This window comes from Archocentrus centrarchus, chromosome 20, assembly GCF_007364275.1.
Source record: "Archocentrus centrarchus isolate MPI-CPG fArcCen1 chromosome 20, fArcCen1, whole genome shotgun sequence".
In the NCBI taxonomy this organism is placed as follows: domain Eukaryota; kingdom Metazoa; phylum Chordata; class Actinopteri; order Cichliformes; family Cichlidae; genus Archocentrus; species Archocentrus centrarchus.
This window is the reverse complement of record NC_044365.1, coordinates 15,122,779-15,149,247: the sequence shown is the minus strand read 5'-3', so window position 1 is coordinate 15,149,247 and position 26,469 is coordinate 15,122,779. Positions and strand designations below refer to the sequence as shown.

The 26,469-nt window shown below is 42.1% G+C and overlaps 3 protein-coding genes across 3 annotated transcripts; 1 reads left to right on the top strand and 2 right to left on the bottom strand.

Annotated features, from left to right (window-relative positions):
• Nucleotides 1–4,970: 4,970 nt before the first annotated feature.
• On the top strand, nt 4,971–8,768 carry psme1 (proteasome activator subunit 1). Its single transcript, XM_030757073.1, has 11 exons — nt 4,971–5,224; nt 5,491–5,523; nt 5,616–5,678; nt 5,782–5,883; nt 6,567–6,624; nt 6,935–7,032; nt 7,234–7,302; nt 7,382–7,449; nt 7,894–7,948; nt 8,058–8,144; nt 8,636–8,768. Exons 1-11 carry the CDS (start codon nt 5,186–5,188, stop codon nt 8,714–8,716), a joined length of 753 nt encoding a protein of 250 aa, XP_030612933.1. The 5' UTR covers nt 4,971–5,185; the 3' UTR covers nt 8,717–8,768.
• Nucleotides 8,731–11,221, bottom strand: fitm1 (fat storage inducing transmembrane protein 1). The gene is made up of 2 exons (XM_030757072.1): nt 10,834–11,221; nt 8,731–9,669 (listed from the first exon to the last, which is right to left on the bottom strand). Exons 1-2 carry the CDS (start codon nt 11,118–11,120, stop codon nt 9,024–9,026), a joined length of 933 nt encoding a protein of 310 aa, XP_030612932.1. The 5' UTR covers nt 11,121–11,221; the 3' UTR covers nt 8,731–9,023.
• Nucleotides 11,222–12,430: 1,209 nt separating this feature from the next.
• Nucleotides 12,431–24,957, bottom strand: dcaf11 (ddb1 and cul4 associated factor 11). Its single transcript, XM_030757071.1, has 15 exons — nt 24,711–24,957; nt 24,227–24,428; nt 22,356–22,483; nt 21,636–21,754; nt 21,439–21,503; nt 21,164–21,264; nt 20,472–20,618; nt 18,044–18,098; nt 17,546–17,614; nt 17,248–17,305; nt 15,811–15,996; nt 15,473–15,626; nt 14,796–14,948; nt 14,591–14,697; nt 12,431–13,554 (listed from the first exon to the last, which is right to left on the bottom strand). The coding sequence occupies exons 2-15, from the start codon at nt 24,412–24,414 to the stop codon at nt 13,447–13,449; spliced, it is 1,638 nt and encodes a 545-aa protein (XP_030612931.1). The 5' UTR covers nt 24,415–24,428; nt 24,711–24,957; the 3' UTR covers nt 12,431–13,446.
• Between the last annotated feature and the right edge of the window lie 1,512 nt (nt 24,958–26,469).

The following is a 26,469-nucleotide window of genomic DNA, read 5'->3' as shown; positions in this document are numbered from 1 at the left end:
TTTGGCTGCGTTGTCTCCCCCCCCCCCCTGGATGATGCAAGTTTCCACAATGCTTGAGCACAAACAGGGACCGAGAACCAGCGTGGCGGGGAGAAACCGGAAGGACGAACAAGGGCGTGGAAATGGAGTCTCGTCGGGGGCGACTCAGAGGCTACAGATGGGGGCTCATAGGAAACTGCTCGCATGAAGACTTTTCCCTTCTGTTGGAGGGACTCTGGAGCCGTGCTGAAAGGGTGTAGCAGCCTTGTTGCCTACAGCAAACTGAGACTTAGCACTGAAACAGCATAAAGGGAAATAACTCCAGAAAGCCCTAAAGGCAAACTTCTCCCTCTAACCACATGATGGGGAAAACAGTTTTCAAGTAGCACAACTTTAGCTTTCCTACAAATGTAATTTGTTCCAGCAGAATAAAGACTGCAGCAAATTACCGCCAGACTAACACAAGTTAGTTGAAAGTTTTCTCATTTCCATCTCCATGTTTTATTCTTGGACTTTTCTAGAGTAGCTTTGCATGAGTCACAGTTCAAAATAATCTTTATATATCTTGTGTTTGGCCTTGGTGCTGCAGCCTCAAGACCAAGCAATTTTAGTTCCTCTGCCGTTATTGCTGCCCTCCCGTTCCTCTGATTGGCTGTCCCTCATAAACAGAAGGTCCGATGGCACAGTCTGTTTACGTCACATTTTCGGCTTGGCTCAGCTCACTTACAACCGTGGCTGAGTATGTACTAAAAAATTTACCTGGTACGAGGTGCTACCACCTAATGGTGAACCCTAAAAGGGAGTACTTCACATCTCTTTGTTTGAAACTTTGACTTAATGAATGCATGTTCACCGCTGCAACAGTGTATACATATATAAGAGGAAACAGAGGAAGCATAATAGGTCCACTTTAAAGCATCACAGCAGACAAAGAAAATCCACAGCTTTTCACAGTGAAAACCTGATAGCAGGTAATTAATTTTCTGTCATCATTTCAGCACTCGTGAATACAAAAAGGAGTTAGCAGATTCCAGGTTCAAAACCGGATCTCATTCAAGCCAAGAAGAGAAAATCATCACATCATCTGGCTCTGAAAGAAACGCGAATGAAGGCTTTGCAGATGTGACGTAATAATAAATGTCATTTGTGTAGTAACGCAAATTTAAAGCTGCTGAGTCTTCAAATTAAGTTTTATTGATAATCTTTTAAGGGAATATTACTGTAGTTATTACTTTGACAGCACTGGTAACTTTTATAAGACACGGCCGGTCTGTGGTCTTTATTTTAATGCTACAGGCCAATAATTTGCCTGTGTTTGATTTTCAAGGGTTTAAATTTACTTTTACTTTTCTCTGGGAACTCTCACACATACAAACAAAGCTGAGAGAGGGGCAAGTGAAAGGCTGGGGTTGGACAGAGGACTACACTACCATCGGTCGGAGATAAAGACAGCGACAACAGTCCAGTATGTCTGGCTAAACTTTGCCGCTCCTGTCTCGTGTTGCCTGATAGGGCCTGCAGAGTCAGCATGCTACTACAAGTGTATGGGCAACACACACACACATTCACACACACATTTCCTATGAATTAATGCATGCATGCTCCACCCATAACTGCAGTCCATGAAAGAGGACATTGAGAAACGAATCAGCACCAAGATTATAAGCAGCCATTCGAAGCTGTGACATCTTTAACTGTGTGCGCTGTATGAGACCTCGGAGCTGCAGGGGACACGAGTGCGATGTGACTTTTTTCTCGTCCTGTTTTTGTGGAACAAAAGCCACACCAGCAAACTCAAAGTCCAAAATAACAAGGACAGGATCATTTACCCTTCTCGTTCTGCACGCTCTCTTTCTAACACATACACACCGTCACTGCTAACATGATAGGTCTGTAAATAAAATTTACATTCACGCCCATAAACCATAAAGTCCTCTCTCTCTTTCAGCCTCTTTCTTTCTGCACTTTTGTTCAGATGCATGACCTTTGCCCGGAGTATTTCTCAACAGCCCCCTTGAACTGAATAACACTGCAGATTTTTAATCACTCGCCCAATCAAATCAAAGAACGCTTCAACAGTTAATGGAGTTGAAACGAGTACAGCAGTTGCCCTTTGCTCTGAGCTATCACCTCATGTCTGCTGAGTGATTGTTTTTTTTTAGTGGCTAAGCCATTAAAACGTGTGTAGTGGCACTCAAGAGAGGAAAAAAACAATCCTTCTGGTCCAACACTGATAAAAGTGGCCAGTAAACAACAGTAGGATTTATGGCAACCACTCATTAACAAAGTGGTTTAAACTGTGTTGGGTTTTCACCCTCCATGACATGATAAATTCACCTGATACTATCCCAGCACAGAGTGTGCTGACGTATAATAGTGAGATAGTCTGCAGATGACAGTATCCTGTTTGCAGTGGGAGGCCCCGACGTGTCTTCTCTTCACTCAGGAATCTTTATTTGTTCTGTGCTTTAAACAGACTGGATCAGGCTCAGTCCACACAGCTCCTGATGAGCCTTTGTGACAGTAGAATATTAGCAGTAGTGATCAGCGCTCTTTTCTTGCCCACATTTGTCACTTATTTTTGTTATTGGCATTGTTTAATCCAGCAAAGATTTAAAAATGTAAAAATTAAAATGCTTGTTAGAGACATCTTTCAGCCCGTGGGGCTAACAGGTTCATCCATGCTCTAGTCTGTGATATGATTTAGATAGGCCATGTTTACTCGGAGGCTGTTAATCATTATCTGTAGTTTCATAATCCTCTAGTTTCATGAGTTTTCATAATCCCTTTTTTTTTTACTCCACACTGAGCAACAGCTCCAACCAGTGGAAGCACTCATAACTTATAGAATCAGCTCATATACAGGATAGAGTTTGTTCAGTGGCTTGCAAAAGTATTCATACTCCTTGAACTTTTCCATGTTTTGCCACATTACAACCACAAACATAAATATATTTCACTGGCATTTAATGTGAAAGACCAACACAAAGTGGTATACAAATGTGAAGTGGAAAGAAAATTATACATGATTCAAAACATTTTTTACAAATAAAAAACTGAAAAATGCAGTGTGCAAAAGTATTCAGCCCCCTTTTCTCTGAGTGCAACCAATTACATTCAGAAGTTGCCTGATGACTGCTAATGACTAAAAAGAGTCCACCTGTGTGTGATCTAATCTCAGTACAAATACAGCTCCTCCGTGACAGCCTCAGAGGTTGGTTAAGAGAATATTGGGGAGTAAACACCATCATGAAGTCCAAAGAACACACCAGACAGGTCAGGAATAAGGTTGTGGAGAAGTTTAAAGCAGGCTAAGGCTATAAAAAGATTTCCCAAGCTTTGAACATCTCATGGAGCACTGTTCAATCCATTATCCAGACATGGAAAGAGTATGGCACAACTGTAAACCTACCAAGACAAAGCCATCCACCTAAACTTACAGGCCGAACAAGGAGAGCACTGCTCAGAGATGCAGCCAAGAGGCCCGTGGTGACTCTGGACAAAATGCAGAGATCCACAGCTCAGGTGGGGGAATCTGTCCACAGGACAAGTAACTTTAGAGATGAGTTTTATGATCATTTCTTTTTTTATAAAGCAGTAGTAACATTTGTTGTATTTATTAAGGTTTTAAATGATCTAATTTTGTTGAGTAGCCATATCTTACATGAAGCCTTAATTCATCATATCCTGCCCGTCTTGAGCCACCACTCATTTCTTTATATTTTGCTAGCAAAATGGGAAATGGGTGCAGCGAGTTACTGAAACATCTGCAAACATACATGGGAATACAGTAAAAAAAGGCAAATAGAGTTTGTATGATTCTAACAGGCTTGAAAGTCAGTATTTCTATGACCACCTTCATCCTTCAGTGCAGCCTGAACTCTCAGGCAGCTTTCTTGTAGTTTCTTTAGAAGTCTTCAGGATTAGTTCTCCAGGCTTCTTGAAGGTCATTCCACTGTGTTTTACAGTTGGCTGTAGGCACTCACTGCTGTGGCTCTCATGACCTCCTACAGCTTGAACCAAAGAAATTCAAATGTGGATTCATCACTCAATCACACCTCAGTCCTCTTCTTGCGTAAGTTAGCCTTTTCTAGCCTTAAGAATGGCTTCTTGACAGCCCCCCTTCCACTGAGACCATTTCTGATCAGGTTTCAGTGAACAGTAGATGACGGCTCAGATGCATCTCTCAGGTCCTGTGTCAGGTCTTTGCCGGTTTTTTCCAATTTCTTAAGGAGATGACTTTCAGATATCGTTCATCTGTAGGCCTGCCCACTTCTTCTTTCAGCCTCTTCTTGACTAGTTTCCTCAATTTTTAAGGACACGCTGCACGCCATGCCCAAATATGCCTACTACAGCTCTTTGAGAATCACCTTGTCAAACTTTTATCATTGCTATTTTTGCAGATTTTTGAGACAGGCTGCTAGTAACAAAGAATTTAAAATTGATTCTTTGCTAAGTTGTCTGCCATGTGTAAACACAACACTGGCTCATCTCATGTGTCAGCTGCCTTTTTTTTTTATATTTTATTTGAATGATTCATATGTCAGCGTTAAATGGTTCAATAAACAAAACAAAAAAAAAAAACATTCCTCTGAAAACAGGTGCATGGACAGGACTGAAAATGAGTGAAAAAGCAGCCCATGTCCAAATAACAGCTTTGAAAGACCTTCAGAAAGCCTGGAGAACTGTTGCTCAAGAGCACTTTGAAAACTTCCAAAAATCTCTGGCTCTTTGGAAGCAAATTATAAAGAAACGAGGAGTAACTCAAGACTTTTGCACAGTTCTGTAAATAAAATAAAAAGAATTTTTATTTCGTGTTTTCATTATTTGACAGTGTTTTGTTGACAATAAATTATTTCACACAAACTAATTTGTGACTATTTTTACTCGGAAACCCACGCACACCGTTTACCCTTCAGAGCCCTTTATTATTTGAAATGAAACGCTCCTTAAAAAAAAAAAAAAAAAACTTCACAGCCCACAATGCAACACGTTCATTCGCGATTACAGTGGGAAAGTACGGAAATGTCTAAAATGCTCTTCACTTTCATTTTCGCTTTTTATGCTGAGTAACTGTGTATTTGTCCGTGTCGCGCACGGCATTGAATTACACAGACCGAGAGCATATTCTTCTTTCTAACCGCCCTCTCTGAAGCGAAAGGCTTTCCTAAACTTTATTAAACAACTTTTCCTCTCCGGAGACGACATGGCTGCTTTGGATATCCGCCTCGAGTCGAAGAAACAGGTGAGTCCGCTAGCACAGTGTTACGTAGCAGCAAGCTAGCCCCGCTTTCCCTGCAGTTACACGGTTAGTGTGTCAGCGATGCTAACAGGCGAGCCTGTGTCAGCGTTAGTGCTTATTTTCATGGGCAGAGGGGCAGCAGGGGTCACATGAGGTGAACGGGGGGGGGTCCCCCGGGTAACTAGCTGCCGCTGGGCCTGCTGTGTAAACGTTGTCTGAATAAAAGGGGCGCTTATCTTAAACTTAAAGTTGTGGTTTCTTTATTCCAGGTGGACGATTTCTGCCAAAAGCTCACCAAGGAGGTAACTTACTCCTGTTCAATGCGCTTTTCAATTTCCCAGCTGTGCCATAAGTTTGTGATATTAATGTGAACTGTGTTACTTTGTTATAACAGGCAGAGGAGCTGGTGTCAAAGTTTTTCCCGCAGAAGATCGAAGAGCTGCAGATGCTGCTGCAGGTATCCACCTGTGACTGCAGGACATGAGAGGGCTCTAAGGGGGGGGGTCTTTTTGAGGTCCCTGGTTCACATTGTGTGTTACATTGTGTGTTTTTGCTGTCAGTCATCTTTCAGCTGCGACGACCTGACTTCTTTGAAGGCTCCACTGGACATCCCGATACCAGATCCAGCTAAAGAGGAGGCCAAGCGCAAGAAGAAGGAGGAGGTGGGACTCCAACTCAGACAGGCTGTTCTTTAAAAAAAAAATATGATGTGAATCTAATAAAAGAGCATTTAAGGTGATTTAGGCAGGACTTTTTCCCATTACCCAGATGAAACGGCTTTCATATCGAGGAGCTTCACATCTGTATTGTATTTGTCTAACCTTTGAATTTCTTCACAGAGCCTCCTCTCAATTGGGGTCCTCGGCTCGTGGGTTTATATTTAGTGTTTCATTATATAAAGACACAATGCTGAGTCCCTAGTTACCATGGCAACCAATCACTGTGCAATTTCCAAGGGCTGTTTTACAAACTGGCAGTGAGTGGGCCTTTTATGTTACTTCAGTCGGCTGTGAATTTCAGATTTTATAAATCATACGGAGGCTGTGTGTCTTAAACTAATACTCACGCAGGGATTTAGAGGAAGGCAGAGAGCTGTGCAGCTAACGTCGAGGGCTTTATGAGGGTTGGAAGAAGATTGGGGATCGTTGCACAACTTTTGGGAACACACTTGAAGCTGTTGGAGTCCGCTTAGAATATCAAGGGGCAGAGATTGCTGCAACTGGGTTACATGTCTTATGCAAAGAAAGAGAATCCAACGGAGGTCCTGTGTGCAAGGGAGCTGTCTAAGAGATTAATAGGCAGCAAAAAACTGTGTGGCCTGATGCCTTCTATTCTTGTTTCGCAGAAGGAGGCTAAAGAGGGGAAGAAAGACAAGGACAGTGATAAAGAGGAGGAAGATGCAGGTAAATGGGGGTAAAATAGAAAGAAAGATGATCCTATTCACCAGTAACTGTATTCCTATAAATAAGGACAATAAATAATGGAGGAAAAGAGGTCCTAACCATTGTATACCACACACCATTCATTTTCTTTCTATTCTAAAAACCTGAGGATTCTCATGAGGTGGCAGCACCAGTTAAGACACTGTTCACACACTGATTAGCTAACTGGAAGTAAACAGGGACATATTGACCCTTTTTATATGTTTGTTCTATATTTAAAAACTACATTTGCAGCTCACTAAGTGAAGGAGTGTTATGCTCTGTCCTCCAGGACCTCCTTGTGGTCCCATCTGCACCAACGAGCGGGTGGAGAGTCTCCTGCAGCAGGTCAAACCTGAGATCCAGACACTGAAGGAGAAGCTCAACACGGTCAGTCAGTCTCAAAGCTTCATGTGGAGGAAAATATCTGAGAAATCAGTTTATGTGCAGAAGATTTTAATGTGATAGGTTACGGTGTGCCATTTAATCCACTTTGATTTGGGATGTTTGGGAATTTTAATAGCAGTCCTACAAAGAGCATATTAACATATTAAACTAGTTAATCTTTTTTTTTTTTTTTTTCCCTGGTAGGTGTCCATGTGGGTGCAACTCCAGATTCCTAAAATTGAAGATGGTAACAATTTTGGAGTAGCTGTGCAGGTTGGTAAACAGTCGTGTGTAAAGCTTCCCTTTCAGGTGGAATTTATCCAGCTGAATTTTAAATCTTTGTGTTCACTAGGAGAAAGTGTTTGAGCTGCTGACCAACACACGCACCAAGATCGAAGGATTCCAGACTCAGATTTCAAAGTAAGAGCCTGTAATGTACAGCAGATTTATACTTCCACAACACAGCAACACAGACTTGAGATTACTTTATCAAAAGTATTTGGCAAAGAAAAACATGAAACCTGTTCTGTATAAACAGTTAAGCAGCCGTGGATACGCATACAGGCCCAAAGAAGTACTGTATGAGCAATTACTGAGAACTCTACGCAGATCAACAGGGCAGGCTTTCAGAGTGACATGTTTATCTTTATTTAGTGAAATCAATCAGGAAAAAAAAATCATATGGAAGCAGAATCTGTGTGAAATGCTTCAATTCTACATTTAAAAAGTGAGAATCTGACAGAGGCACAGTCTAAAACTAGGCTGCTGGTTTGGATGTCGCATTGCTTCTGACATTTAGTGAAACACTGGGGGCTGTTTTTAAAAAAGGTGAGTGGTATGAGTAACCCCTCTTTGTTGTGTCAGGTATTACAGTGAGAGGGGTGATGCTGTGGCCAAAGCCTCCAAGACATCCCATGTGGTCAGTATCTCCTGTTGTGTCCTAATCTGCATGGGAGTGTGTGTGTGTATTACATTATACATTGTTTTGCTTATAAGCTCACCGTCTGTGGTGTGTGTTTCTGCTGCAGGGAGACTACAGACAGCTGGTCCATGAGCTGGACCAATATCAATACTGTGAGCTCCGCCTTGTGGTCTTGGACATCCGCAATACATACGTAAGACACCTACTGCCTCTTACTGCTGGGCCTCCTGCAGGAGTGCTTTCTGACTGCATGTATTCTGAACATTATAAATCACATGATCAAAACTCCGTATGCCATCTGCTGTTTTCATGCACTGTATTTTAAATCAAGTGGCTTGGATGTAAAATATTCCAGTCGTGTCCAAGCAGCGGGAGCGGCAGCTAAATGGAATCCATTTCTTCTTAATAGGAGGGTAATTAAACTAATTGCAGTGCTTGTGTTAAATTGATTGGCGCTCCCTCTCCTGTCCATTAATCAGCTCGTCTCCTTCCTTCGGCCATTGTCCTCCTGTGTTTGATGCTGCTAATGAACAAGGCGTTACAGGCGATGATGAAAGGGGCTGTTTGACATGATTACAGCTCCATATCTGGGCGTCCCTCTCTTTTATGACTCCCTGTAACCTGTCTCTTACCTATATCATCCTGCTTCTGTATTACACTCAGTGTCTTTATTTCTCTCTCCAGGCTGTGCTGTTTGACATCATTAAGAAGAACTTTGACAAGATTAAGAGGCCCAGAGGAGATGGGAAAGCTCTCATCTACTGAGACTGACTCCAGGCTTTTTTTTTTTTTTTTTTTTTAAAACAAGCAACAACTAGTATAGAATGACACTCTCTTTAAGTAATAACACACCTGCTCTGATAGAAACCATTTTCTAACTGTGCCTGCATTTTTGGTTCAGATTACAGAATAAAGCAGCAGTTTTCCCATCTTTCCCACTTTGTCTGAATGAGATTTTTAAATCTGGTTTTAGATTAATTTTGACCTCCATAGAAAGCAAACTATTCATGTGATGTCAGCGTTATAGTCTTGAAAGGGTGTTTACAGGCGATACACTGCACCTGCATTCACTTCACAACCTAAGTCCCTCTGCTGGTAAACCAGGACAGCCCCACCTTGATCTGAGTCTGTACAGTCCCTGGTAGAGTCCTTTCCACCACAGGTAGCCCAGAGCTCCTCCTAGCTGCTGGGAGGGAAACTTAGGGAAGTATGCGAGCAAACACAGCAGCAGAAACATCCAAACAAGGAGAAGAACTACACACAGGAGGAAGATGACTCTTAACGGGGTCCCAGGTGACCTCTGCAGAGGCTTCTCTTGCTCCAGGTGACTACCAAAGACAGACATTTCCTCAACAAGCAGCAGGCAACAGAAGCAGAGGATGAGGATGTCCTGGGAGACTTCATAGCCTCTCCACAACATGTGAGCTTTCAGGCAGGAAGCCTTGTTCTGGTCTTCGTGCAGGAGCAGTAAAGGCTGCACCGGGGAGGCTGAGCTCTGGGCGTCCTGGGCTGGGTTCATGGGTTCATAACAGGTCCCCGCCGCATCCTCCAACAGGGTCAGGAGGCGCCGACACCCCCACCAGAACAATCCTGCGAGGCCTACTCGAGAGAGGTGGCGGAGGCAAAGAGAGAAGGGGTGACGGGCTGAGAGGGAAAGGAGAGCGATGAAGGAGCCCGTAAAGATGCAGGTCCAACCCCAAGTTGACCTGAGGAACTTCCTGTGAGAGCGTGATGAATCAAGACATCAGTGGGTCATGGTATATATGATCAAAACACACTACAGTAATAAAATAGACATAAAATTAAAGCTTTTCCCTTCCAGTCACATTAATAGGAGCTCTAAAATGTAGACAGCTGAAGAGATTAAATGCTGCATCCATCCATCAATTTTCCTAACTGCATGTCCAATTAAGGGTTGTGGGAGAGGGCTGGAGCAGCCCCTCACAGGACTGACACTGCTCACATTCACACTTTAGGCCCCCTCATGATATGCAAAAAAAGCCTGTACCATAGTTTAGGACTAAGTCGAGATGCTCTTTTCAACTTTTTCAATTCACTCATATTTGTTGCCAGGCATCAAAGTTGATCAACCAGTGGTTTCACTGCATAAGTGCACTGAACAGTCTCAGAAAAATGTTTATTCTGCTGCTGGATAGTTACCATTATAGATCAGAATAACATCACACAATATTAATACACTGCTTTTGTTTTTCAAAAGTGGTGCATTAATATTGTATGCAGGGGAAAGGGGGAATACCCAGTCCTCTGTGTGACAAATGAATGGCAGCAGAACATCCACAAAAATAAATTAGGAATAATTCAATAACATTGTAAGTGAATTTTTAAAAAGTGATGGATTATATAAACCTTAAACAGTGCACCAAATGACATTATGGTAATTGTAAATGCTGAACTGCATTGGTCCACAAGCAAAGACTCAGTGAAAGTTTGCTACCAAAACAGATTAAGTACAACTTTAGCAATAAAAGCCCCGAGTGCACTGCACCGAGCACGGCTGCACTGGCTTTAATCACAAATGCAAGAGTTTATTAAAGGAGCAGCGTCTGCATCAAAGATAAGTAATCTTGCTTTAATGATAGAGGTTACTGCTCGTCTGCAAAGCAATGATTACGTCACTCAGTTATTTCCATTTAATAATAATAAATCATTTATACACCACGAGTAGGTAAGTACATATTTTTGTAGTTTCCATTTATCTGGTCTTCAAGGTAACAGATGAGTTTCCTGATATTTGGGTTCCTTTGGACATCCACTCAGGAAAAGTTTCAACATAACCTGCACTTGAAACTGATCTGAGCAAATCAAACTGTTTACATGGAGCATGCAAAGTACTGAGTGCCCCCCGCCCCCGGAGCTCTCACCTGTACAGGTAGTGATTGCTGTTTGCGAAGATGCTGTACTTTGATACCCAGAAGCTGAGCGCAGGTCCGAAGAGAACCAACGCAGACAGCAGCAGGTGGAAATGTCTTCTGACCAGGCTGCTTCCTAAAACTCGGGCTAGAAAGTTTGTAACAAACTCCAAAGCAGCATTCAGGAGCCTCAAGATTGATCTTCCAGGCAGTATCAGCTCTGCAGCCATCCGGTGGAGTTTATCCAAGTTGATCTCTGGTGTGAAGCCATTTGAGGAGTTTTCAGTCTTTAGATTCATGTCGTTTGACCTGTTTTTCTTCTCTTTGTGGAGTCTGCCTCGCTTTCCTTTGTCTGTTAAAGGGACACCAGTCCTACTCTGGGACCTTTCTATTCTATCACTGTCAGGCGTGCAGGAGAACACATGGTTTACAAAAATACAACCCCCCCCCCCCCCGTGTCCCCTTTACCCTCAAAACCCCTCCCCCTGTGGACTGAAAGAGGAGATGTGGTAATGCTTACTGCTGTAACTGACCCCATTATTTTCACAGCAATGCTCCAACACATCTTAAATGGACACTGAAGAGGAAAAAAAAAAAAAACTGAGCCTCTGGGTTGTAATTAAGCTCCAAGTTCTTTTAAAAATAACAGTCATGTGATGCTGTTCACTTATATTTGCATTTCCAGCATAAGAAAAATAAATTTAAAAAGTCTGATTCTGACCTTGGATCATTTAGCTCCTTTGGCTCCTTTTCTCTCCTTCAGGACTCTCCAGTCTAGGAATCAGCTGTTGGAGCCAAAACTAATTTAAGTTATAAACGGTTGCCAGCTTGCATTTGGCGCCATGGACAGCTGCATTTCTCACAGTACTTTCAGTCTGCTTTATTTCCAGGCTCAGTACTCAGGCCGGAGCTTCTTAAACCCCTTCAACCGTCAGAGCCAAATGGACTGCATTTAGTCTTTCCATGGTACTCATACTCAAATAAAGCACACTGAAGCCGTTTTCACAAGCCAAGGCGCCCGGCCCTGCTACCAATACAGACTAATAACAGAAAGGCTGCTTAGTGTCCACGAGGTGGTGGATTTTTGTTTCCTTTCATTTGTCTTTTAAGTTATTCAGAGGCCCAGAGAAATTTTTCCAGAGCAATAAATAATAAATGGTGAAAAACACTTTTTTTAAATTCACTGCGAGTTGTGATGGTGCATTTTGCCAGCCGAGCTTCGGTGTCTCCTGTTTGAAGTCAGAACAGTAGGTGTAAATGAAACCAGGCACGCCAAAGTATGTTAGGTCTAATTTTAGGGCTCTAAGTGCATTGCTGACATTACAATGACCTTCAAACAACTTTGCTATGGCTCCTGTAGCAGCTAATTGTCAGCTTGTGTGTGTGTGTGTGTGCTGTTGGCTAATGCATATCTGGCAGCTGCAGTTAACCCTATAAAATACAGAGACAAACTCAATGACAAATGTTTAAAAATCCCATTCAGTGAGCTGCATGTGGTTGTTTCAAGTGTCATTCATTGGAAATACGAGCGTGCCAGCGTTCACTACAACCACACGTTTAAAGCCTGAAACATCTGATTTGAACAGTGATTAACAGCAGCTTCTTTGTGATACATTTGAAGAAAGGTTTTTATTATAACTGCAAAGTCTGAGAGTGAAATATGAGCTTTGATATAAACACCTGAAAATTGCATATACAGATGATTTTTGAAATCATGTGCACGTGCTCAGTCCCTTCCCCAAGTGCTGACTTTAACATATTAATCAAACACAATCAAATCTTTGAAAGAAATCACAGGCTTACATTAGCCAAAATGACACTGAGTGCTGACCCTAGATCAAGAATAGGACTATTGCTGCGTCTGAGGGCAGAGAGTTACATTAGCCACGAGAATGCCTGAAGGGGACTCAGAATTAACAAAAGTATGTCTGATAAAGCAGACCTGCTCAAAGTAATATGTGGGAAACTTCCTTGAGACTGAAGTTTCTGGTAAAATCTGGAAAGTTATGCAATTATCAGGTTCATGTGTTTTTGCAACTGAAAAATATTATCATTATATGTTGAGTCTTTAAACAGAGATGGCCCCTAAAATAGGACACAGCCTGTGTTATTCATAACAGCAGAGTCCAAACAGAGTCAGCACACTGACAACAGTCAAAATACACTCCCTGAACACACAAACCATTAAAATTCTATACATTTATACAAAATCATCATCATAATGTTTCCCCCTGCAATATCCAATGTCGGTTTTTATATATATGTGTGTGTGTGTGTGTGTGTGTGTGTGTGTGTGTAATCACTAACTTATCGTTAAATTCCAATAGCTCATAAGTGCAGCTTCAGCGCATTTTGAGTGAAGTGTCACAGGCTGGATTCAAAAGCTCTGGCCTGCTTATTGTGAGCAAGACAGTGAGGCAAAAACAGAAAGAGGGGGGGGGGGAGCAGGTGGCCGCCGTCCCGTCGAGCTCCGATCTGCACTGGACAGCGCGAGGCTGCAACGCCTTCCAGATGAACACTTCACAGCCACGCTTTCATTTTATTCACTAATCTCCAGCATTTATTTAAAATATACTTAAATCTCTCTCAGGAATTCTGAGCCCACTGCCTTCCTCTGCTGTGATGTCACTTCCTCCAGCATCTCTCGTCGTCTTCTCCTCCACCTCCTCCTCCTCGCTCCTCGTCTAGGGGGTGGGTTTGTCTGTGCTCCCACATTCGAACTGCTCCATCCCACTGCAGAGAGAGCACAAAAATCAGAGATTCAACCAAAAAAAAAAAAAAAAAATGAAATTAAAAATTGTAGCAACTGCCTCTAGTCCCATGATTTTATGTCTTCAACCTGGATGGGCTTCACTCACAAAACAATTCAGGATCTGGATTCTGGATCTAGTTTCTTTGCTCTGTTAAATGATGGTGACGTGCTTCGTGCCAACTGAACAAACAAACGGGTTCTGACCACAAACGGAAAAGAAGCAGCACTTTTATCAGGCAAGGAACGAGCTAAATCTATGGTCTTGATATGCTACTACATTAATAATGCACATGTGCTACACAGAGTTCTGCAGACCCATGTCCTTGTGTGCTAACAGCCAAACTACCGCTTAAGGGCCAAGTCGAAAGATGTGGAAGAACCAGCAATGGCTACTTGTGTGCATGTTTGCTTAGCACCTGCTGTGGAGAGGTAGCCACAGCCAAAGAACTATGCAAGGAAACACAACTTGCATAGTTGCAGCCATCACCTGACCATAAATCCAGCTTTGCCCATCTGCAGTTAGGTCAAGGCCTTAGCAGTGTAAGCATAAAGTACTCTGCATTAACCATGTAGATGCATCCATAGTGTCTGGTTCCTTCTTCTAGTCTAAACATTTCAGTTCATTTTCACTGCTTTAATGTTGTTTTCCATTTTTTAAAAAAAAAAAAAATTAACAAATAAAAAAAAAGAAAAAAAAGAGTCTGGCTTCCCCAACAGTTAAACTACTAAAAAGTCTAATTTAATGCAATACACAGGAAAAAAAACATGCATTTACTTCTCCAAACGGTCATTTTTTTCCCCATAATTACCAGAAAACACATCAAATTGTCCCAGACTTTTCTAAATTGCGCTGTATTCCATTAGCAGAGGAAGCACTGTCTGGGTTTAACACTGCTCTATTAAATCTTTTTACAACTTCTGGAAAGGGCTTTTTTTTTGGGTTTAATGTAATATTTATGATGACAAGCTTTTACACATTGATTCCAGCAGGGCAGTTTTTGCATTAACGGCACTCACAGAGCTGCTGATGATGATGTCCTCATACGGGTGCCAACTGACGTCTCGCACACACGCGTCATGGCCGACCAGTCTGGATTTCACCGTGCCGGTCAGCACATCATAGACTGGACACACACGATTCAACCAGTTTACATTCTTCAAACGTAACTTTACACTTTTTTTTTTTTTTAATAAACAGACACACAAACACAGAGTCACTCACTGACGATTTTGCCTGTGGAACAGCCAGAGTAGATGAATCTCTGCCCGGTGCTGAATTCTGGTGAGAAACGGCAGCGGATCAGGGTGTGCAGAACGCCATGACCTCGGTAGGTCATCACTGAGGTGTCGCCTGTCAGCTTGTGTCTCTTCAGGGCTGCGAGGGCCAAGTAAACAAACACAATACTTCTAAATAACAAAAAAAAAAAAGATGCATAGGGATTTTTTCATTCTTGTTTGTGACTGTTTTTGCTCCTCTCTCACACTTAACCTCAATTTGAATCCTAGATTTAAGCCCTGCTAAAAAGAAAGTGCATCCTTAATTAGATTGTTTAACTTTGTTTGGTTTTGTACCTCCTTGTCCCCTCCCCCTCTCTTCCCGCTCTATCTCATTATCCAAACTCCTATCCTTCACCTCTCCTCCACTCCTTCCCTCCTCTTTGGCTTATAATGGTAATCACTCATCTCCCTATGCATGGCTTTACTGTCTTTTTATCCTCACAACACATATACACACATATCTTCCTGTCCCTGCCTCCTCTCTCTCTTTTTTAATAACATCATTTTATCTTTATCTCCTCCTCTGTATGACCTCCCCTCCTCTCGTCCTCTAACTTCTCTTCTGACTCATTTACCACAAGTACCTCCCTCTTGCCTTACTTTGGTTCCTCCCCTCCTCACCTCTCTGGGGAACCTGCTGCCAACGGTAGTCCCAGTTTTGCTGGGTGACAGCCAGGCGGGAAGCTGCCAGCCCCTCTTTGGGCGAGAACTTCCTGACATCCCAGAGCTTGATGGACTGGTCCTTCGAGTTACTGATCAAATATCGAGCGTCACCCTGACACAGCGACAAAATGTGTTAAAACAATACACCTTATCAAATCAACAACATGCACGGCTAATATCATCATTTCAACTACTTCTAACCAAATGTCCAACAATCAGTTGGGAAACTTTTTTACTGAGAGACTGATTTAAAAAAAAAAAAAAACCAACACCATTCCTCTCTTCGACCCCCCCACCTTGCTGTGGATGAAGGTGATGCCGTCTCGGTGGCCGGCCAGCTGTCCAACAGGCTGCGGTCTGTCCTCCCGCAGCGTCCGTCTGTCCCACACCTTGCACACTGCATCATCGCTGCCAGAGAAGAGCAGCTGGGATGAGCTGTCGGCGAACGCCACCGCATTCACGTCGTCCTCGTGGGCATCAATCTGATGAGGACAGCAGCAAAAGAAAGAGTCAGTGTTTACTGTAAGGAGCGTGTGCACATGTGTGTAAGACTGTGCGATTTCCTTTGTGAGAGAGAGAGAGTGGGTTATTTACATGTTGTGAAAATGTCTGTGTGTGTGTGTGTGCTTGTGCGTGTCTGTGCCTACGTAGAAGTAATGAAAGGAGCATTTTTCTGCAAGGCTGCGGCGCAGTGAAACTAAAGACTTTGTTTAGTTTTCAGTTCTATGAAGCAAGCATCCCAGACTGAGCTACAAACAGGCTTTATAAATGTGCTTACACTGTTACATGTACTAACTGAGCTACCTGACATGTGCCACGGGTGTCAGCCTAATAGCTACAAATGCATAGATGGAGCTGTTAGTACCTACAGCAGCATGACTGTTTTTTCTTTAATCACAAGAAAACAAAGAATATCACTAAAGATACAGATGCGTCACAAATGAAAGGAAATCTCAGCGTGAATGCTTTTGATTGCATTGATTGTCCAGGTCTTTGAAACTCCAGTGGAAGAACTGAAGGGCATCCTTTCATAAGATATTTCCTTATTTGGTGTTTTAATAATGGCAGTGGAAGCTGCCTCTAACAGGTGACTGTGAAGGCCACAGCATACAATTCACATCATTTTACACTCATTACACCATTCAGTGGCGATCGCCATCATCCTGAAAGACGATTAAAGTGTCTCATCATAAGGAAAAAAAGGCGATCACCCTGAAGAGCTTTGTATTGATTAGCGGCGATCCCTGCCTCCAACAGGAAAAGGTAAATGGAACCATAGCAGCAAAATGCTCTCACATCATAACCGAGGCACCAGATTCCCATTGCTGCACTGAATTGTGGAAGTCTAGCTCCACACATGAGGAAGTGGCAGTGAAAGCAAGAACAGTCAATAAAAAGTTCAGAGATAAAAGCACAGAAACACACCACAACACAGAGGTAATTAGGAGGGACAGGCTGAGAAACGGCGGATGACAGAGATGAAGCAGATGGTAGAGGTCGACCGCTGACTTCTACACGCAGGGTGGTTATGGGAGGAGGAGGGAGGTGGGTTTAACCCCCGCTGTCCCACTGCGGGGTGGAGCTGGACTCTTTGCTGCTATATTAGACTGTGGGATGGTGTAAAAGTTAAATGACGGATGAAACGCAAACAGAGACGTGGACGAAATGCTGAAACAGGTACGCCACGGCAAAAGAAGGCAGCATGCGAGCAAAGGACACAAACGCACACTAACCTTCAACATTCGTTTATTCTGCTCAAGATCGAAAACGTAAAGGCAGCCATCATTTGCTCTGAAAGGAGAGAGAAGAAAGGCTGAAAAAAAATCCCCAATTAAGGTTTTAAATGAGCTTTAAGTTTATATTAAATCTCTTCAAAATTCAATACAAGCTGTAATAAGCGTACTTCAAATCTACCTTCAACAAATGGAACAAAAGGAGAGTTGCTTGAACTCACATTTCATAAAGAGCCTTCAGTACTCATTTCAACTCTGTCAGTCACTGCCTTGAAACATAAAAGCAAATTGTACTCACCCTCCCAGGATCTCTTTGCCATCTGTGGACGCAGCCAGCGAGAACACACAGAACCTCCTCTCATCTGGACTACAAAGCACAACAGCACACGCATGCACACACACACACACACACACACACACACACGCGCGCGCGCGCGCGCACGCACGCACACACACACAAGCAGGTTGGACACTGCGGTAAGAGCACAATTACTGATTTGCAACTACACCATGTTATGTTATCCCACAGCAAAAAGAGCTTTATGAAGGCATGCATCACCTTTTAAACAATGTTATTATTAGGAGAGCTATGAGTTTAATGGAAGTGCTTGGCTGAATTAATGTTCTCTCTTTTGAACGAAGGAGCACACACAGAGCGAAAGGATGGATGTTGGGGTGACAAGTTCTGACAGCATCATTCATCCAGGTGTAATGAAGGGAGAGGAGGGCCTGCTGGTAAGGAATGATAGATTACCTGCTCCGTAATGTTATAAGTTACTATGAGGGAAACACTAACTTGAGGTCCAGGGCGGTGTGGTTTTCACTGTCTCCATCTATACTGCACATATGAACTGCAGGGGAGGAACAGAGAGAAAAAAAAAAAACATATGAATAAAACAACATATTGTATAAAAACATATTCATTATGTTACGCAGCTTAAGAAAATGCAACCTGCAGTATGAAGCATTCTCCTAAAACATAGTTCAACAAGCTACTGGAAGCATTCCTCAGAGATTTTGTTGACATGACAGCATCTCACAGTTGCTGCAGATTTGTCAGCTGCACATCCATAATGAGAATTTCTCATTCCACCATATCTCAGAGGTGTTTATTGGATTCAGATCTGGTGACTATGGAGGTCATTTGAATACAGTGAACTCACTGTCATGTTCAAGAAACCAGTTTGAGATGTAACTTGGTGCGTTATCCTGCTGGATCCAGACATCAGAAGATGGGTACACTGTGGTCATAAAGGGCTGGATATGGTCAGCAAAAATACTCAGGTAGGGTGTGGTGTTTAAACAATGCTCAATTGGTACTATGAGACCCAAAGTGTGTCAAGAAAATATCCCCCAGACAATTACACCACCAGCAGCCTGAACTGATACAAGGTAGGATGGATCCATGCTTTGAATAGAATAGAATAGAATGCCTTTATTGTCATTATACAGGATGTACAATGAGATTGGAGATCTTTGATGTTGTTTCTGATCCTACCATCTGAATGTTCCACCAGAGATTGAGTCTCAGGGCCTGTGTGAACTGTAGCCTCTGTTTCCTGTTCTTAGCTGACAGGAGTGACACCTGCTGTGGTCTTCTGCTGCTGCTGCTGCTATAGCCCATCTTCAAGGTTTGACATGTTGTGCGTTCAGAGATGCTCTTCTGCATACCTTGGTTTTAACAAGTGGTTATTTGAGTCACTGTTGTCTTCCTATCAGCTCAAAGCAGTCCGGCCATTCCCCTCTGACCTCGACAAGGGAGAACTGCCACTCACTGGATAGTTTCTCTTTTTTGGACCGATCTACTGCAAAAAAATCCCAGTAGATCAGCAGTTTCTGAAACACTCAGATCAGCTCATCTGGCATCAACCATGCCACATTCACTCACATCACCTGTCTTCCTCATTCTGATACTCATTTTGAACTTCAACAGGCCATCTACATGCCTAAATGCATTAAGTTGCTGCCATGTGAATGGCTGATTAGATATTCCCGTTAATGAGCACTTGAACAGGCATACCTAATGAACTAGCCACAGAGTGTATTTTGCATTTTTGATCTAAGACACATCAATAAAATATGCAGTTGTGTAAAAGTTCCAACATAAAATGGCCAAGTGTTATTCTTTTTTTTTTTAGGATACAATTCCTTTTTCTGACAATTTAAAAAAAAATTCAATATAACTTGAAAACATCTTCATTAAAGTCACAAAAACAACAGTCTTATGTTACATAGAAAACAGATATCCATTTTTTTTTAAAGCTCTCTTCATCTGGGTACAATGATGCCCAGCGTATACAGCACAAAGACAACAGATCAAAGACCCTGTGGCCCAACGAACCAAAATCTGAAAGTCTTTCTGGATATCAAAGACACAAAGGAGAGGGATCATCTGGCTTGGGAGTTCAAAAGGCAGCATCTATGATGGTTTTGGGATGCAGTAGTGCCAACTGCATGGGTAATACATCTGCAAAGGCACCATTAACGCTTAACAATAAGGGTCTGGAGCAATATATGCTGCCATGTAGACAATGACTTTTCAGCGAAGGCCTTGCTGATTTCAGCAAGTCAGTGTTAAACCACATTCTGCACAAACCCACAACAGAAAAAAATCTGTCCAGATCGGTCACCTTTAAAAACATTTGGCACATTAGGAAGTGAAAAATATGACATCTGCTGAAAAGCTACAATCCAATATTAAGCAAGAATATGAAAATTCTTGTGAAAATATTTTGTTTTCAAAACAAAATGGTGTTTCCTACAGTATTTTGTTAAAAAAAAATATATATATATATATATATATATATATATATATATATATATATATATATATATATATATATATATATATATATATATATATATATATTATATATATATATATATATATATAAAATCATGGGAAACATAAACCTGTCCAAGCCTTATTCAAACAAGCCACTGGCATAAAAGTTTCTATCTCTGAATTGTCTCTGCTCCACTTCAGGGTCTAACTGATTTACAAATATTGCATTAACTTTTGAATTTATAGTTCACAAACCCTCCCAGCTTTTTTGAAAAAGTGACTCCAGTGACTTCATTCCCAACTATAGAAAATGAGCTAATCACAAGGTTTTCTGGGTTTGCTGAATTTTTACAAACATCAGAGCAACTAAAAATTATGATGAGATGCTAACTGCAGACTCATTTCATCATTTAATATCTTACAGGTCCCACAGACTTACTGTAATCAGACCAGCTGGAGTAGAGCACGTGGCGCGCGTCAGGGGTGAAGCAGACATCCAGCACGCTCCAGCCCACATCACGGGCCTTCACTGTTCGCCGTAGGTGAAAACGTCCCCTACTAGTGTCATACAGGCGGATATTCTGATCTGCAGCAAGAAAAAAATAATCAATACTAATTTTTTTTTAAAGGGTCTTAAGTGTTTATGTAACAAATTCCAATGTTCTTTTTTCCCTGCATACAAGCATACAGTGATTTATTTCACCTTCTCCATTTTGTCAGTAGAACTTTTCAGGATGAATTAATTTAAGGACCCACTTAAACCTGTATGTGACTGGTATCTGGCTCCTTATTCAGGGCTTGTTGCCGAGACATAATAAAAGAAAAACTCATGACAGGCAGGTGTAGGTGGGACCTGTTGTCCTCTGCCTGTTTTGTCTGCTTACAAAACAGTGACTTCATTCATTAAATCAGGAAATAGGAGCTGATGATACATTCAAGAATTTTGGATTTTTTTTTTATTTTTTATTTTAAGAACAGCGTGAGTCAAACAATACTTCACTCCGCCTGACCACATTCTGTACACAACGCAGCATGATTTGCTGGTCCACAGAGCAGTTTTAAACAAACAGAATAAAAATCAGATCTGATTCAGCTCCTCTCAATTCTCATGTTGGATCTTGTGCTATTTACCTTGGCAGGCAGAGAGGAACATGTTGCCATCCTCGCTGTACACTCCACAGAAGGCTTTCTGCTGGTATGTATCCTTGTGGGACACATAATTTGGCAGGAAACTGCATGGGAACACCAGGGTCAAAATTGTAATATTTAGTCTCCTTCATGTCCAATGCATTGTATATTTTCACAACTACACAGCGATCCCTCCCCTCCAACAGAAGCACCAATCAAGAATTTTGTCATACTAACCTAACTGCTACGTAACTCTAATTTAGATTTTAAATACTTACTGCGTACGGATACGGCTGCACTCTCCGTGGGAAAAACTGGAGGCTCTACATCTGCCTTTTTCTCTCTGCACACAAAAAAGACTGGTCAACATTTATTGGCAGCTTCAAAAATTCATGGAGCTGTGGACAAAACTAATACGACTCCAGTGCCGCTGTATTTTTGTTTTTCCATTTAGGCTTCATTTACGTGGTCTGACCTCTGCTAGCATGCAGGTGAAACTGTGACCACTTTTCAAGGAAGAGGAGGCGGTGGCCAGCAGGATCTGAGTCCGGATCTCACTCCGGTCCACTTCATGTGTGTCGGGTTGGGCGTCCACTAGAAAGAGAACACAAAGAACAAGCCTCAGTAGGAGCTCACATCTGACAACAAGCTCTCACATCTCACGGTATGTTCTGATTAGCTGTCCTACATACTCGTGAGAACAATCTGCGGAAATTTTCAACAACTGACACACCGTTTGATCCTGACAGACTATTAACAAACGTGCAAACAGAGGAGAGAGGCAAAGAAGGAATGGACAAAAGGAAGAAGAAACAATGTTCAGGCCTCACAAGTTCCAGAAATTTATGTTTCCATAAATAACATTTTTGGGATGGTAGTGGAAAAAGAAGACAATAACATTACTGTAACACAGTTATGTCTCTAAATGAAACCTTACTGACATCCATTCATCCTGTTCCAGTTACTGAGCATTGAATGGATTTCAACTACTTGGAAAGTGAAAGCATCATCCTCAAACAATTATATTTATTTCTGCACTGCAGTGGCTGCACTCTAAAAATATTTATTAACTTTCCACATTATGTGATCACTGAAACTATGTGTTTAAGGCTATAAATAAAGAAAAGTGAAGCGGTAAGGACTCTGCCAAGTAAACAACTACTTATTTTCCAGTCCTGTGTCATTGGGAGGTTACCTGGTGGATTGTAGCGGTCACCCAGCCGTCCATCCCAGGCTCCATCGCTGTCCTCATCAGAGTCAGAATACGACTGGACCAGCTGCAGCCCCGTGGCTCCACTGCCATGGACCAGCCTCACCTGACCCCTGAACATGCAAACTCCACATCAGTTCAACAACCCACTAATCAATCATGATCAGTGCAATCTATACCCCTGCTGCAAAGATGTACATTAAAAAACTAATTTACAGATGAAATTAAGGCCAAGTGGTCCAGTTGCAGCCTCGTAACACTGCTAAAAGAAGTGAGAAATGAAATGTTTTTCTTGCAGATCTCAGTTCCCTCTAGTCCCATGAGGCCCTGCCACTGTCACGGTTCACTTCCAAGGGCTAAAAAACCATTACAGAGGAATATTCAAAAAATTCCCAGCCTCTCCAAGTGCAATTAAATCAAGCTGAAATGGGAAACCCCTAACCCCCACTTAGCTTTCCAGCACTGGAATGTAATGTGATGTTTCAATTATTTGCTCTTTGGCAGAGAGGTAAAATGGTGTACACCCTCCTCCCTCTCATTGCCTATAAATGATATTTAATAAGTGCAGAGTACACTCACCAGACACAAGTCATTTTCATGGCAACTACTATACATATATGTAATGAGTGATCCTCCTTTTTTCCTAGTTTTGATTTCAAGAGATGTAAAGTAATGAAGTGATGTTATGTGACCTCAGGGCAGTCCAGAAACAAGCTGGAGAGATTACATCAAAGCCCTTCTAGAAGCAAGACTCGCCACTTGGCAGCCACCTTGAAACGCCTCTGGGCAGTTATTTTGAGCATTGAAATTAATTTCAATGTCAGCAGGCTGTATAAACTGCATGTACAGAATCACCAGCCATATGTGTGGGGAAAAAAAAAAAAAAGCTTTTTTTTACCCCAGAACGTTATACTTCTCCCACAGATTTAAATGCAGGATCCTTTGAGTACCATCATCTTTTATAATGCTTATGTCTCTTGGCTGATTTGGAAAGACCCTGGTACCCCCCCCCCCCCCCCCACCACCCCACCCCAAAAAAAAGAGCTGGTGAGAGATGAGAAGGAGATCAGGGTCCTTTTGCTTAGGCCTGAATTAGACGGCTGTATCGGATCTTTGAAGGCCCTATGTACATAGACCAACGTCATTGCCGTTGTGTTAATTACCGTGCAGTCATGTCCCGGTGTTTTATATGCTGTGCCAGCCGACAGAAACAAATAAAATGCTGGGTCCTCGCTCTTTGTTGTGGTCAGCTTTCGGGTGCGAACATATTTGTCCTAGTTTTTTTGGGGGGTTTTTCCCCGCACTTCTTTCTACATTCCCTCACGCCCATTCTGATAGTTTCAGCAATCTCTCTCTGGGAATTTGCTGAATGCTATGATTACTATTCCTTATATTGAGATGATGATTGTTATTTTCTCACTGATAAATTCAAAAACTGTGGGGAAAAACAGCCAAAAATGCAAGGGAGGAGTCGGTGGTGTTGAACAGGCCAATCACAATCATTGTGGGCTGCGTTGACTCGAGAGGCTAGGTTACTGTGTAGTGTTCAAAGAGGTTTCCGGTTATGTAGATAGGCCCTGCAAAGACCCAAAGTCTAAATCAGGCCTAGGACTGCTGCCTCCATAACACAGACAAGTGGTAGATACAGTACAGCTGCTCACTGCACCGTATCCAGGAACATTGCATAAGACTGCCAAGTGGCTGCTAGAAGGACTTTGACTTTATTACAGTGGTGTTTTTATTTATTAATTGCTCATTTTTACTTCTGTTTGTTATTACCTACTTTCATCAGAACGACTTGTTAGTACCTCTGCTGCAAACTGAGCCTTTTAAACTATAAAATTCACAGAGTTCACCTCCTCAGTAAGTAAGCCAGCACTTCAGCTAAGTCAACGTCCTCCTCTGATGAAGACTGCCTGTCCGTCCTGCGGCCTCGGTTGCCGCTGCCGCCCTGGTTCGATTCTGCTGCTTCAGACTGCTCAGCTGGGTTGCCACTGGAAGAGCCTCTTCCACCAGACATCCCAGAACTGGACTGAGAGCCCATAGACTGAAGATGGCCTGGCAGGGAGAATAAGGAGACATGTAATAACAATTTCGGGTTTACCTGGAAAAGTCACGTGAACGCAAACACCTTGGAGAGAAAACGGTACAGCAGTTAGACTATAATGGTCATGGACGTAATGTCAGACCTGTAACAGCTTAACTAGACAAACCGCTGTATCTTAACTTCTTCGACACAAACAAATTATATGTGTAGTGCACATCGGCTCATCGTGATTAAGACGCAGGGGCTGATTTTCTTTTAGCTAGCTAGCAATGCTAACGATAACATTTAGCTACCGTTGGACTGTCAAACGTCTTCGTGACAGCTCGTCGGTCCACCTCTCTGTCCTTTCGGCGCGAACTGGACCGTTTGCGCGACCTACAGCTTCCGCACCGTCTAACACAGAGCCCTTATAACGCTAGGTGAGAGCGGAGTGTTTGATCAGTCTGCTAGCAGAGCCAATCCATGGATCGCCATGTTGTTTACAAAAGTGTGAAAAAACACTGCGCGTGCCCCCTGCCCGTCGGCGTCACGTGACCAGCTCCGCCGTGTACGCCTCACAGAGGGAAACACACCTGCTGCTCTGAGAACAGCAGATGTACAGGTAATTCTGGGAGCCAAAAATATTAATTTATTTTCTGAAAGCAAAAATAACGATAAATTTATGAAATTTAAGCCTTATTTAGTCAATTACATATCTATACACGTTCAGAGCTTGCATAACCCATTTACCCATCCTATAACTTTAAACATAAGAAAGTAGATTTTATTAGGACCCTAAAGGAGCTCATAACGAATGGACTTCGTCTCTTCTAGCTTATAATTTTTTTCTTTTAATTTTTTCTTGTTCTTTTTTTTCGGGGGTGGTGGTGGTGGTGGTGGTGGGGTGGGGAGTATAAAACAAAACAGTTTTTTTTATTGTTTTACTTTCTAAATTCTCCCAAACATGAAACTGCTGCTTTGTTCAGTCAAATGAAAACAGCACACAGAGTAAAGGTGGCAGGAAACAAACGGATTTCTAAAAGAAAAGCTGATAGTGTAAGCAGCTAAAATGTGCCACTGAGCACCCACCCTTTTATGTATTTTATTTATTGAAAACAGCTGTACTGCTCATTATTTTACTTGACAGGCCAGCATTGTACTGCGTGAGGTTGCTCATGGTAAGAGAGGAGGTGTTTGTCATGTGTGCCCAGGGGCGTCTGTTTTTGTTATTTAGACCCTACAATTATTTAGACCCTACTTATCAGACTCCAGTGCTGGGCTGTCAGGGCCACAGTGTAGATGTGGGGCTCAAAGCTCCACCATTAAACACTTTTGATTGACAGTCAAGTTTAAATAACCAAGCCTCTAATATCCACATTTTGCAGTATGTTTCACAGAGTATATTATCACGTGAAATGAATATGGGAAGATGAATGGCCACTACCAATGTCACTTTTGAATCCATGAACTGCCCACCAGTTCTTTGTTGCTGAACAATTTGTTGACATGGTAGAAAGATTCATTTGTGAGTGTTTTTTTTTTTTTTTTAAAGAATATACCAACACATGAACCAGTGATTCTTATCCAAGGGCTCTCACTTACTGTATAGCTAGGCCTTAAGCTAAAATTTGATTTATTGAATGTGTATTTCAGTACATTTGTTTCTTTATTTACCAAACACCAGTGGATATCACACAGGATGTACCTGAGGAAGATATGTTTACAAGATACAAAGGGAGCAAGGAAACAGGAAGTTGTGAATAAAAGGTTCTGACGCTGTGCTGTCCATTTATTCTGGTACTTTAAATGTGATGCCCTGCAGGTGGGACGTATAACGTCAGATGCAAGTGTGCTGGCTGCGATGAGATACATCATATTATAGACAACACAATTTCTCTCCACAGAGATGTAATATTTGGAACAATTGTGATATTGTTAAGAATAAGTCCTTATTTTACAATAACTGGTTTAATGGTATTAATAGTCAGTTACTTAACAAAGAAGGGCTTCCCTACAACTACTCATAATTTCTCATCAGAGTTAAAATACAAATAACACCAGCAGAATTATTCT